Genomic DNA, 14451 nt, shown 5'->3' on the forward strand with positions numbered 1-14451 from the left:
TCAAAAAAGAGCACTTGATAGGTTTGTTGCTAATACTAAAAATCAAAACTCAGAAAAATCAATTGAAAATTTAAATGAAAAAACAATTGAATTTTTACTAGAAGATGATATTTTATTAGGACCAAAAGAAATCTGTCAAGAACTTTGTAATAATCATAAATCTAATTCACCAAATATTAATATTAACGAAGAAGATAATAATAATTTAGAAGAAGATGAATTAGTTCATCAAGAAGATAAAAATTTTAATGATATTGATGAAACTATTGTTAAAAATATATATGATCCAGCATAATGGAAAAACATAAATACAAATTTAATAGATTTATTAGTTGAAAAAGGTTCACTTAGAGAAACCAATTTATGTTTTCCACATGATGAAAATTCCAGACACTTTTCTATTGTTCATTGCATTCGAAAATTACCAAATGGAGAAAAAAATGATAGGAGATGGCTAGTATATTCAAAAGTATTAAATAAAGTATTTTGCTTTTGTTGTAAATTATTTAGTCAAAAATCAACTACAATTCAATTAGCAAACGAAGGATGTCAAGATTGGAAAAATCTTAGTGCCAAGCTTAAAAGTCATGAAAGTGAACATATTATAAATATAAATATTTGGTTTGATGTTGAAATGAGATTACTTAAAAATAAAACTATTGATCAAAATTTACAAGAAAAGATAAATAAGGAAAAAGAGCATTGGAGGAACGTATTAGTAAGAATTATTACTATAGTTAAAAATCTTGCAAAAAATAATTTGGCATTTCGTGGCACAAAGGAGAAGATTTATCAAGATAACAATGGAAATTTTTTAAGTTTAATTGAAATGATTGCAGAATCTGATCCTATAATGCAAGAACACCTTAAACGTATTCAAAATGGTGAAATTCATAATGATTACCTTGGCCATAACATACAAAATGAGTTAATAAATATATTAGGATTAGAAATAAAAAATATTATAGCTAAAAAATAAAAGAAGCAAAATACTTTTCAGTTATACTTGATTGTACCCCAGATATAAATCATCAAGAACAAATGTCTCTTATATTAAGATGTGTAGATATTTCAAAAAATCCAATCAAAATAGAAGAGTATTTTTTAGAATTTTTAAAAGTGGATGATACATCAGGGAAATGTCTTTTTGATATGCTTATTAGTGTAATGAAAAATTTTGAACTTGATATAAATGATATAAGAGTACAAGGATATGATAATAGGTCTAATATGAAAGGTAAACAACAAGGCGTACAAAAGAGATTGTTAGATATATATTCTAGAGCTTTTTATACACCATGTGGATGTCATAGTCTAGTGCTTTGTGATATGGCTAATTCTTGTCCTAGTACTATAACATTTTTTGGTGTGACACAACGTATATACTCATTATTTTCTTCTTCTACAAAAAGATGGAAAATTTTGCAAGACCATGTTTCTAATTTAACTCTTAAAACATTGTTACAAACACGTTGGGAAAGTCGTCTTGAAAGTGTTAAAGCAATAAAATATCAAGCTCCACAAATAAGAGATGCTTTATATCAACTAGCATAAGCTAGTGATGATCCTAAAACAAAAAGTGAATCGATTTCTTTAGCAACATACGATATTGAAATTTTTGAATTTTTATTAGGTATGATTATTTGGTATGATATATTGTTTGCAGTTAACACTGTTAGTAAATTTTTACAATATAAAGATATGAATATTGCCATTGCATTAGATTAGCTAAAAGGTCTTGTTTCATTTTTTAATGAATATAGAGAAAATGGATTCACATCTGCTATGATTTGTGCTAAAGAGATTGCTAATGAAATGAATGTAGAACCAAAATTTCGTGAAAAACGTGTACTGAAGAAAAAAAAAATTTGATAAGAATGAAACTAATGAGGTGAGACTTTCACCTGAAGAATCTTTTAAAATTAATTATTTCAATTATATAGTTGATCATGCCATTTCTTCACTTCAAATTAGGTTTGAACAGTTTAAGATATTTGAAGATAATTTTGGTTTTTTGTATGATATAGAAAAATTAAAATTGCTTGGTGAAGATTTTCTAAAAGAAAAATATTTGCATCTTGAAAATTTTTTAAAACATGATATGTTATCTGATATTGATGGTTTAGATTTATTTTCAGAACTAAAAATTTTAAAAGAAATAATAAATCCTAAATTAAAAACAGCACTTGAGATATTAAACTTTATAAAAAAAATTACATTATTTTCCTCGTGCATGGATAGCTTATAGAATACTATTGATAATACCTATTAGTATAGCTTCAGCAGAAAGAAGTTTTCAAAATTAAAATTAATAAATCTTATTTACGCTCAACAATATCTCAAGAAAGATTAAATAATTTGGCAATTTTATCAATTGAAAATAATTTATTATCAAAACTTGAATATAAAAATTTAATTAGTAACTTCATATTTCAAAAAACTAGAAAATTAAATTTTATATAAAAATATATTTTTTAAAAACTAATATTTAATTTTTTTTTTAAATATTAAGGCCCCAAATATTTTTCTCTATCTAGAGCCTCAAAATTGCTTAAGATGGCCTTGATTAAAATGCAAAATCGTATAAATTTTTTGTATTCATAATTTTTTATTAATAACTCAAAATTAGATGTCTCACTAATCTATGAGCACAGTCAACGAGCTCTACTTACTTGTGTACTGGTCAAAGCAAAATCTTTACCTTATAAAAAAGTCAAAACTAAGATTCCCAAACAATTTAATTGGTCAAACTTGTATAACAAAGGTATATATTATTATTATTATTATTATTATTATTATTTTATTCGGGTGTTACACAATCACCCTTCATATATAACAACAAAGCTTGGTGATGAAACACAGAGTTAACCAAATGCCGAAGAGATGCCTGCAGAAACAACATTCAACCTTCAACATTAACTAAAGCTTGAAAGCATACAAAGACCACTTGAATGTTCCTTCCAAAAAATACAAAGACCACCACTCAACCCTCCACAGCTTACACTATAACAATGACTCATTCTTAATTGTAATCTCAATTTTTCCAAAACATCAACCCTCAATTTAGATTCGATAAAAAATAAAATAAAATAAAATAGAAGAACAATGTGAGGATCTTCATCTTGGAACGTTTTACACAATGCTTGGAATGTTTGTGAGTCCCTAGCCCATAAACATTCTAAGATAAAACATTCATTGCTTGTGATGGGACTGTGCATCCACGGATGTAGTCATATTAGAAACAGAAGCCCCCCTAAATTTCTTCTCAACATGCATTTTCTAGATCACCAATATTTATATCAGAAATAAGATAACATTTACACAGCAATTTTGCACTTCTTAATTGTTGGAGGGAAATATTGTTAGAGCCCAACCTTTTTCCTTTGTAACTTTTGTTATCCCTATTACAATAAAACCTCTATAATTGAATATCTATGGGACTATGGAAATTTGTTCATTTAAAGAAATTAACTATTTATCAATAAATAAACACTTTCTGATTTACCGACAAATAAATATTTATTAATTGAAAAAGAATTTTATATTAGTTTCAAGAAATAATTTACTAATTATAATATATATATATATATATATATATATATATATATATATTAGTAAAGGAAAAGATCAATCAGATTTGATCAAATTTACAATCACAGAATCACAACCCAATCAACAAATAAAGAAAAAAGAATCAACTCAATAAACAAATAAAAGAAAAAAATTAATAAAGAATTTCACTTTACAGAGAAATTTATGAATAAGAGGAATAAAGCTATTAAGTAAAATTTTTTTATTATGTACGATAAATGTTTATATATATTATTTATTTTTTTACAAGTTTAATCAATTATTAATTTATTTTTGGTTGGATCATGTTCAAATTGTTCCTCATTTATTTATCATTTATTTCTTGGACGTGCTGTTTCATATGCTACATGTCATTTGCTTAAGCCACTGCATATGGTGGAGAAAATATATGATCCTTGGTGTGTCCGCATGTCTAACCTGTCTGCTTCATACTGTTTGAAGCTGGAAAAGCTTTTTGTTTCTCCATTGTGATGAGAATGCATGAAGTGCATATGTTTCTTTAAGCCATAGTATAGGGAAGGTTTCTTTCTTCCTTAAGTTAAAGCAATACTTCTTACTTTGTTCCTTACCAATATACTTTCATGCAATCTTGCTGACATGCATAAATGTGTGACTGGATCCAGACTTGTGGCTGTTGTACAATTTCAGAATTGATTACATGGATTTATGCATTTTTCTTAAGGTAGCAGATGCCAGCTGCCATTGGCATTTTGGTGGTTTATCATTTTTGAAGCATGTGAATTTTTCACCTCTCGCTTTTTATATACTGACTGGGCTGGAGCTGGTAGTGTGGTGACATCTTCAAAACCACTTTTGTTGCTCCATGTCTGTAATATTGTATATGTTTATATGTTCCTCTTCATGTTTACTAACATACCTGACATACCTTTTCAAATCAGGTATCTCACATCAATTGCGGGAACTGCCGAACAATGCTCATGTATCCATATGGAGCTCCATCAGTCAAATGTGTAGTGTGTCACTATGTTACTAATATTGGTGTAAGTATATATTTGAAGTTATTCAATCTTTGTTAAATCAATGTATGTTAATTCTTAGAGCGGTGTATTCAATTTAGAGTTTAATGAATTTAAAATGAATTATAGATTTTAAAGGATTTGATAGATTGTAATGGAATTTAATAGATTTCATAAATAGTTTATAAGAATCCAATAAAATTTTTGGGATTAAAACTGGATTTCATATTGACAATTTTTTTTCACAATTTCACTATTAAAATCCTTTTAAATTTATTAAAATCCATCATTTTTTAAAATTAATGATTTTTTAAATACCATTAGATTTAAAAAGAATTCTAAAAAATCTGAATTGAATATAGTTGGATTTTAATGGACTTTTATAAAATCTATTAAAATATTAATTGAATATCATTGCATTTGTATAGACTGTTTTAAAATCTAAATCAAATACCTTTAAACTTTTAAATACTTTTAAAATCTTTCAAACTCTAGATTTAATACACGAGTATTTGCCAAAAGTTGTTGCTTTGATTTCAATTGCCCTATTCTATATTGAACACCTTTTCTGTTCATTATGGAGCTCACATTTTGCAAGAGTCTGAAGTTAGAAAACCAAGTAGGTTCACATGTCTGAAGAGGTGGTTTAGATACATTCATGAATGGACATAAATCTCAGTTTTTTTTTTTTTTTTTTTTTGGTTTTTGTTTTTATTATTATTTTTTTTAATGAGGGAGTGGGCTGACTTGCATGCTAATAATTGATGAAGTGGGTAAAAATTTATGCCATTCTTTAATGTCTCGTTTTCTGTACAAATGAGGTTGCCATAATCATGTGATTCAGCATGCACCTGAGCTTCCAGATGAGATTTGTCTTGTAATTGGTTATAAACTCACAACACCCAATCCATGACATTTATGTCTGGAATCTTCATTGTTATGCTTGCTAACCCAGACTCTTGCTGAAACACCATAACCATCTTGTATAGACTTATTCAGTTATCCTAGGTAAATAAGGATCAATTAAACTATGGATCATAGTGAAAACAACTGCAATCACTGTAGGGACTAGGGCGTAATAAAAATAAAGCACCAAAGCTAGATTGGATCATCTATAAGTGGACTATAAGATTATTTAGCTGTCAATTCCCCTCCTGTGGTCTTGTAAACACAGTTGCGCGTCTTTAACTTTTGTCATAGATAACTTCTTACTATCTATGGCAAGTTCTCTCTCTCTCTCTCACACACACTCATTTTTGTATATTTTACAGATTGGCAATTCCGGGGTTCCAATTCCAATGCACAGACCTACTGGGACAGCTAATTCTGGAATAATGCCATCTAGTTCAGGGGTAAGTTCATAAAGTTTTCTTCTATATTCCTAAATGGTTTTGGTGGTACAGATCCATTAATAACTTTTTTCTTGTATTTTCTCCATCACATGCCTCATTATTGTGGTTGAGAACCCTATGACTGTTGATGAAAGTGGAAAATTGGTTAGTTAGTTTGCTTATCTCCTTCTAATATGTTTTTGTTAATTTTTTTTTTTCCCTATTTTCCCTTCTCAAAACAGTCCTAATTTCATGTGAGCATACTGGAAATTTCTAATAATATTTTAAATTTGACAGGTGAGCAATGTTGCTGTTGGTGTCACAACAGAAAAGAGATAACTCCAATCACAAATTGAGATTTATTGTTGTTACTAGTAATGTTTGGCAAGGAGCAATTACTAGGCTTGATATATAGATAGGGAAATTGGGTGTGTATATTTTGTGAGAAGTTGCCTTGTTTATCATTCATTATAGAAATGATTTCCAATTTGAGGTTTTAATGGAACTTTTGTTGGAATGTTGTAGTATCACACTGGAGTACATGTAATTGCAATGAATAATACTAGGGTTATCAAATTTATTCATCGAATTTTAGAAACATTGTAAAATGATGTGGCAATACAAAAAAGAGTTTTAACTTATTAACATAACCAAGTATATAAAAATGAGTTCAGAAATTATTTTTCATATTTCAACTAAAAGAATCATATTTACTGCTCATCATATTTTGCAGCATATACATATATTAAACATGCTTTTCAGGTTGATTTACGAAACAAGTTTGATTGCATACCTAAATTTCTTGAAAAATGATTGGTAATTGAGAAAGAAAGAAAAAATGCGAAAAGACTAAATTCTGATAACAGCTTATAAGAACAGAGACTATGAATTGAATGACTAAGTAGTAAAAAGTAAAAAATAAATAAAAAATGAGTGAGGTTGATAATTATGTGGTCTGCATATTACGAAAACTAAAGATAGATTGAGGTTTAATGATATATTAAAATTATTTTTAAAAAATCTAAAATTGTATAACTTATTACAAAGCAATAGATAATTCCCACCCAATAAAGAAATAAAATAATAACTTACAAAATTGATGGTTGGCAGTTAAATGCTGATTGGAATATTGAACAAAAGCAAACAATCACCCCAAAAAAAAAAAAAAAAAAAAAAAATCCAGAAAATAAGAACGAAAAGCTCTTCAAACATCTACAAAGTAAATCCAAATTTAAATCAAACCCATCCTTTCAAACAATCCGTCAAACACATAGTCTGCATGTCAAAATTAGCACAATGTTTCACAGCAAAAGTTCATTAGAAGCCAAAAAAAGAGTTCAATAACAAAGTTCTATTATAATCCAAAATTTCCACCACTAATACTACTACTAACTAATGAAAGCCTTCCGATTCTACCTCACTCATCACCGGTCTTCTCATCAGCAGTTGAAGATTTCCCAGCAGCAGAGTCATCAACGACATCGTCAGGGTCGCGAGCCGGGTCGGACTTGTCCAAGGCAGAACGGGCCTTATCGAGAAGCGGCTTGAAAGCCAACTCAATGGCCATCCAACCAAACGCCAAGGCTCCGAACACCACCATGGCTTGCTTGGTTGCCGAGGTTTTCCCCATCTTTCTTTCTCGCTTGCTTGACAAGTTTCTTCCTCTTTCTCTCTTTCTTTCTTCTTCTTTCTCTTCCTCTTCTTTTTCCTTTACCGCTAAGCCGAAAATGGGGTTTTGCGCAATTGACCCACCCGTGTGGAGTCGATTTACAGGGTTACGGAAGCACGTGCGACCACGTGAATACCGTGTAGGTACTGATTTGGATCTTTCAGTCTGATTTGTAATTATTCGTATATATGGCAATCTATAATTGGCTACGTGTACCAACTCAAAATTTTCCATTGTACATGAAAAATATTCTTTTCTTATATAGAATTTGGAATTAGAAATAAATAAATAAAATTAAAAATTAAAAATAAAAATCGTATAGCCGCTTTTGATACCTTGTTCTTTGTCTATCTTCCTTTGCTTCAAGATCAAAAACAAGAACAACCTCGAGATGGGCTGCCTCTCGATCTCATCTGCTCTCTCTTGACTACTAACAGGCATTCCAACCAAAACCCAATTATTAGTTTTTCTTGCAATTCAGTTGTGGTTGAGAACTCTGGATAATCTCTGGGCAACTCCTTCTTGTAGCTATTGGCTGTTCTTTCTTTCTGTCGTCGCTTTGCCCTCTCTCTGCAGTTGTATTCTTGTACCCTTTTAGAAGTTAAAGCTGATTTTGTTGTTACTTTAAGAATTCATTTTGTTTCTTTTTATCCTTCGAATGGTGTTGTTCTTTTTAGGCCTCTGGATTATTTGATCTTGTAAATAAATAAAATTGAGGCACACTTCAAAAATCTCCCTCCAAATCTTCTTCCAAAATTTATCACTTTATTTTTCTTTTTTTCCCCTGATTATCTTTAATTTCTGTCACAATTTTCATGCTTTTTTGGGTTTGAGGGTTTTTTTTGTTTAGCTGTCTCAGTATCACTTTTCACTAGTTGTCGCTCGCTCTGGTCTTTTCTGTTCTCTGAGCGTGTTTAGTTTCGTACTTGGAGACGGATTGTCTTGTCCATTCCCTTCTGTCTACTCAATAAACTGCCAAAACAAACCCATTGAGACTAATTTAAGAAATTTTTTTTTCAAAATTTTTAAAATTTTTTATCTTGTCCCTTGGATTTTGGCTTTCCTTCTTGCGCAATTCCATGGAAGCTCAGACTATGCTTTCTGGGTTTTGCCCAAACCCAGCAATCCCATCAGTTCAGAATGCCAAAAAACCTTTCTTCGCAAAGCCTCCTTCTTCTCACTCTTCTTTCGTACAATCGGACAATTGGGTCTCCCACAGAGCCGTCCTTTCTATTTCACAGAGAGCGACGAAGAGAATGGAGTGCACCAATAATGCAGTGGAAGCAGTGGATGTTGCTTCCAATGAAGATTTGACAAGTGGAATTAGACTAAAAAAGCTCGCCGTTTTCGTATCTGGTGGAGGATCGAACTTCCGGTCGATTCATGAGGCGTCTCTTCGTGGATCAATTCATGGGGACATCGTTGTTTTGGTCACAAATAAACAAGGTATTATGGTCATCTCTGTTTTCTCTTCTGAGGCACATATTTTTGGACACTTGGTTTCATTCCATGTATATTAGCTGCTCGGTTTTAATGTGATATTTAAGTTATACCGTGAATTTCAATTTTTTTTTTTTTCTTTTTTGCCCCTTTTTTGTAGGATAAGAAACTGTAATGTGTAAATGTTTGCCTCCAAATTGCTTACTTGTAGTCTTTCATTTGCAGGTTGTGGAGGTGCTCTGTACGCAAGAGAAAAGGGAATACCAGTTATTTCGTTTCCCAAAACCAAAGATGAACCTGATGGACTTTCTACGGCGTGTCTAGTAGCTACCCTTAGGTAGGCTTCTCATTCAAGCTGTCTATGGAGTCTTATCTTCTTTTTCTGCTGTCTATGGAGTCTTATCTTCTTTTTCTTTGTATATGGTGAATGTTGAATAATCCTTGTAGTTGAGCAATTGGATCCAGCTATTGTACATATTTGCTGATGGCTTCACCTTTGTTTGCAAACTTAAGCTTCATTTCCCTCTGTTGCTTGCACATATTGTTCAGCCTGTTGAACCTTGTTTTGCTATATAAGCACAACCGATTTGATTATATTTTTTATTAAATTTTATTTTTTGCAAGTTGAAGTGTTGTTGGTGGTTTGGAAACATGATTCAGTTTTTTGAAGTTTTATATCAGTGTTCCGAAGAACTTTGACTAATGTCCTTTCTGCAAAGTTGATTGTAGTTGATGGGATTCTCTATGGCAGCGCCAATTCCTAATGGTATATGGTGTTGCACCATTATAAATGTATCAGTCGGGTTGTTTTTCAGGCTGTCAAGTGCTAGTTTGAGGTTTGATTATTGATTGGTCACTTCATACAGAATGGTTGAAGGGTAGGACTGAATCCATATCAACCATCATAAGATCCCTGTCAATAGGAGAAATACTGTAAAATGTCTTTATCAATGTATAGTTTCATATGTTCTTAAGATGTGGCTATGAGATACCATCTTCTGTACCATATTCTAGGAATATTGCATGTTTCTTAGGAAGATTATTATCTCCTCCTGTTTGTATAGAAGGTCTTTTTTGTATTTTGCCCTTATATTACATAATCCATGGATATTTTTTTCGGTGTGCTTATGACTTGGATAATCTATCTGAAGTTTATTATGCACCATCATCTTTCTCATTAACTTTTGGTGTAATTTCAGGAGATTTGAGGTTGACTTTATCCTTCTTGCCGGATATTTGAAACTTATACCTGTAGAGTTAATCCGAGCTTATGCCAAATCCATTGTAAATATCCATCCATCACTTCTTCCAGCATTTGGAGGCAAAGGTTATTATGGTATGAAGGTACATAAAGCAGTCATTGCTTCTGGAGCTAGGTATGCTACTTCTTTCCAATCCTTTCTTAATCCAACTCTTGTAATTCTATAAAAATCTTTTTAGGGTTTGCACGTATAAGATAGACTCCTCATATTTTCTCTTGACTGGTTAGATTCTCAGGTCCTACAATACATTTTGTTGATGAGCACTACGACACGGGTCGAATTCTTGCTCAAAGTGTTGTTCCTGTACTTCCAAATGACACCGCAGAGAACCTGGCTGCTAGGGTTCTTGGAGAGGTAATTACATGTTATTATCATTACATGTTATTATCATTCTTTTTATATGTGAAACAGATTTTCTGGCCATTTCAACTTAGGGACATGAACCAAATTGTAGTCATTTGTGAGTTAGAAAAGCCTTAAAAATAACTTGTTTTTGTATGACGGAATTAAAAATTTCGTTATGACTGGATGATGAATTTGCAGTTTATCTCTGGTTCAGTCCTCTTATACCTTTTTGAAAAATATTCAGGAGCATCGTTTATATGTGGATGTGGTAGCAGCTATTTGTGAAGAGCGGATAATTTGGAGACAAGATGGTGTTCCTCTCATCCGGAGCAAAGAAAACCCCAATGAGTACAGCTAACAGAAATGGATACACTTTTTGCTTATTTAGGATGTCATTTGCATTTTTTTTTTTTCCGAAGAAATGGGGCTACTAGCATGACTTTTGGATCTGTGAATGGTCAGACTTGCCTATATTTAATTTCCTAGATTGTGTCACACATTTAGAAATTATATATGTTGTAGTTGCTAAATCATATCTTTTTTTATTCAATAACATTAATTTTAGCATAGATTTGCTCTATGGATTTAAGAGTAACAGTCCATGGAATAGCTTTCACTTATTGTCCATGCTTGCATGCTTCATCTGTAATTTCTTCTTTTCTTTTTGTTTCTTAATTTTATTAAAAGCATCAATCATGAAACTTTACTGGCATTTTTATTATTATTTTTTGGTTGGTTATCCTTCCTATTTTGAGGATGCACATAGCAGTGAAGTCATTTGGTGTTAGGCTTATGACCAAATCATTAAAATCAAATTGTTTTGTACTTTTACCTGTAAAGGATCAACAAAGAAATTTGTGGCCAGAGGTATTGTTCTTAGGAAGTAATTTGACGTCCAGCCTTCTGAGTTCCCATAATAAGCTAATAAAACTAGCTTGCTTGAAAATTTCCAAGAACTATCAGTTCCTTCAAAATTCCTATGAATTATCCACAGAGAAACGACTCAACAATGAATTATAGCTTCACCATAACCACAGGTCCACAAGCATCAAATTCTTATTTACTCAACATACTTCAATTCTTATGATCACTGGTTCATAAAGTTGCTTTCAAAAAATAATTGCTTCAAAAAATAAAACCGACTCGACATACTTCCATCTCTTATGATCATTTGTTCATAAAGTTGCTTTCAAAAAATTAACCGATTACAGTTTCCAATTCATCTTATGAGGTACTGTTCTGATAATGCTGCTTACAAAACAATGCGTGTAAAATTATGCAAACGTCACCTTGGATGAACATTAACACAAAAACTATTCTTTAATAAACAGGACATTGACAAAATTATATACTTTCGCTTCTTGCCAAGGAGCAGAATTGTGTATTGACTGAGCAACCATGAACTAGGAGGTTCATTTACCCACCAAAAGAGAGAATACAATTCTACCAAAAAATTAAAATAAAAGAGAGCATACAAACAACTACTAAGTCACGTTGTATAAAAAAATTTCTAAAATAGTGTCTGCTTCACTAGAAATAGGTCCATTTTTGCTCAGGAATAATAAGCTATTTTGCAAAATAAGGAACTCAAAGATCAGATTCTAGTGTTGAATTCCTCTAAAATCAAAAAAGCGAATAATAGAGTCACTTAAGAAGTACTTACATAGCATAGCAACAAAATGGCAACTTCCATGATAGATACAAAACATTGATATTAAAAAGAGAGATCCAGTCTATTCATTAAAGGTATAAAATGATAACCCATTCCATGTAATCACTGAGGTGCTACCTGGTAGCTGTAACTAACACAGAACACCATGTAATCGAATCATCCAAGCAAACGAGCATGCCCACTTATTTACAAACTTACCCAAGTCAATCAAGTACCAGCATTGGGCAAAGCTGCCATGAATAAATCATATGATGCTTCAAGATCATAGACAAGCTGCCGAGCTTCCAAGGCAGACAACTCATCCGCGGCACCCATCTTCAACAGCTTTCCAATCCATTCCCTCAATTTCACCTTCCCCAGAAAATCTGGAGGCAGAAAGGTCACCTTATTCAGTGATGCTGCAAGGGCAGAGAGAGCGGGATGCACCTGATCAACCGCAACCATATTGAGTTTCAACGTGTCCATTGCCGTGATGAAATGCTGTGTACACTCGGCCACGGCAGCTGCCGACGTGTTAGCAGAGGCAGCCGCAGCAGCCCGGTGCTCCACCGTGGCAGGTACCCCAGAGGTAATTAGGCGGTTTAAAGCTGCTGGGCAATCCATCTTGTAAGTATCAGCAAAGCGTTCTATGCTAGGTATGGTATCTTTGAGTGTGGAAGCTAAGGTTTTGAAGTGGGCAATGAGTTTTAGACATTCAGCCTCGTACTCCGACGAGGAGATAATGTCCCGAATGTAGGCCTTCTCAAGCTTCTCGGTGGCCTTTATAATGGCGTAGAGCTCAGCGAAGTTGTCATACATTTCTCTCTCGCGCTTGTCGTTCCAGAGCTTAACCTCCATCTGGGTATTATATTTAGATACCTCAAAAGAATCGCTGAAACAGGAGAGGTTTTGGGGTTGTGTTTTGTGTGGAGGATTGGAGAAGAGAACGGGTCACGCGCAGAGAAAGAACCTTCTTCACTGAAGCAAAATAAAAAATAAAATAAAAAAAATCAAGAACAGTTGGTCAGATTTCTTAATCATTTACCTACTAAACCCTATGAAATAAATACAGTTGAAAACGTCAAAGTTCCAAGGAAAGGAAGTTTGGTAGAACATTCAACAATTTACATTATTGACTTCACTGCTCTTCTGAAAAAAAAATAATAATAATAATAAAGGAAAAAAGAAAAAGAAAAAATTGATTTCATGGAAAAACCTAGTTTGTTTGTTTCCCAGTATTTTCCTTTGAAATCCAGGCATCCAAACAGATAAAGAAACAATATTTACAAGAAACAAGCAGAACAATGCAAACTGCTGAACTAACAAAACCTCCAAATCGAACTCAAAACCCCAATCTCTTAAGAAAAGCTAAGAATAAAAAGAGAGAAAGAAACCCCAAATCAAACCCAAAAACTCAAATAAAAAATAAAAATAAAAAAGGGGGGGGTGGAAATAGAAAAAGAATCGCAGTACCTAAATCTTGTATCCTACATAGATGTTCAGCAGCATCAGAAACACAGAGAGATTATATCTATTGGGATGGGACACGAAACTAATTTCTGAAAAGATCGCCGACACAAAATCCAAAAAAGAAAACAGAGAGAGAGAGAGAGAGAGAGAGAGAGAGAGAGACTTACGGAAAGCGAAACGCGTTGTTGGGAAGGGCGTAAAATTGAGGGTGTCGGAGAAGAAGAAAATCATATAGAGAGAGAGAGAGAGAGAGAGAGAGAGAGACTGGGACGTGGGTTGCGTGTGGATGGCGTATAATATTATTGCTGTTTACGGCATCTCCGTGTAGCAGTTGGGGAAGAGAGCACAAGCAAACGCGCCCCTTTCTTTTGTGTTCTGCTACAACACCCTCCTCTTCCCTCTTTCTCATCATCCATCATCCATCATCCATCATCCATCAGCCCATTGAAAACTACAATTGCTTCTTCCTGGGCCCATGGGCTCCATTTTTCAAACTTTCTACATTATTTTTCATAATAATAATAATAATACTAAAAAGTTCTAAACCATGGGAATTCCTATTTTAATCATGGATGCATTGGGTTTAGGTTTGATTTCATGAAATATGTGTAAAAAAGTGAACTTTTTTCTTCCTTTTTTTTTTTTTTTTTCTGTCTTTCACAACACGGTTACTTTGTTATCATCTATCATCTATTTTTCATTAAGACAATGATGA

The 14451-nt window shown here is 32.5% G+C and overlaps 3 protein-coding genes across 5 annotated transcripts; 1 reads left to right on the forward strand and 2 right to left on the reverse strand.

Moving 5' to 3' along the window:
- Positions 1-7100: 7100 nt before the first annotated feature.
- Positions 7101-7814, reverse strand: LOC107423084 (uncharacterized). Its single transcript, XM_016032605.4, has one exon. It carries the CDS (start codon positions 7800-7802, stop codon positions 7317-7319), a length of 486 nt encoding a protein of 161 aa, XP_015888091.3. The 5' UTR covers positions 7803-7814; the 3' UTR covers positions 7101-7316.
- An 833-nt stretch (positions 7815-8647) lies between these two features.
- LOC107423053 (phosphoribosylglycinamide formyltransferase, chloroplastic) lies at positions 8648-11336 on the forward strand. Its single transcript, XM_016032574.4, has 5 exons — positions 8648-9014; positions 9234-9345; positions 10208-10384; positions 10498-10624; positions 10860-11336. Exons 1-5 carry the CDS (start codon positions 8648-8650, stop codon positions 10971-10973), a joined length of 897 nt encoding a protein of 298 aa, XP_015888060.1. The 3' UTR covers positions 10974-11336.
- An 862-nt stretch (positions 11337-12198) lies between these two features.
- On the reverse strand, positions 12199-14111 carry LOC107423062 (vacuolar protein sorting-associated protein 28 homolog 2). 3 transcript variants are annotated; one of them, XM_048474678.2, is made up of 2 exons: positions 13904-14111; positions 12199-13244 (listed from the first exon to the last, which is right to left on the reverse strand). In XM_048474678.2, exon 2 carries the CDS (start codon positions 13122-13124, stop codon positions 12495-12497), a length of 630 nt encoding a protein of 209 aa, XP_048330635.1. In that variant the 5' UTR covers positions 13125-13244; positions 13904-14111; the 3' UTR covers positions 12199-12494. The 3 variants fall into 3 exon arrangements, with proteins under 3 accessions (XP_048330635.1, XP_015888069.1, XP_015888082.1); XM_016032583.4 differs by lacking the exon at positions 13904-14111 and adding an exon at positions 13740-13895; XM_016032596.4 differs by lacking the exon at positions 13904-14111 and adding an exon at positions 13483-13700.
- Between the last annotated feature and the right edge of the window lie 340 nt (positions 14112-14451).

The sequence above is a fragment of the Ziziphus jujuba genome, chromosome 1 (genome assembly GCF_031755915.1).
Source record: "Ziziphus jujuba cultivar Dongzao chromosome 1, ASM3175591v1".
Classification (NCBI taxonomy): Eukaryota; Viridiplantae; Streptophyta; class Magnoliopsida; order Rosales; family Rhamnaceae; genus Ziziphus; species Ziziphus jujuba.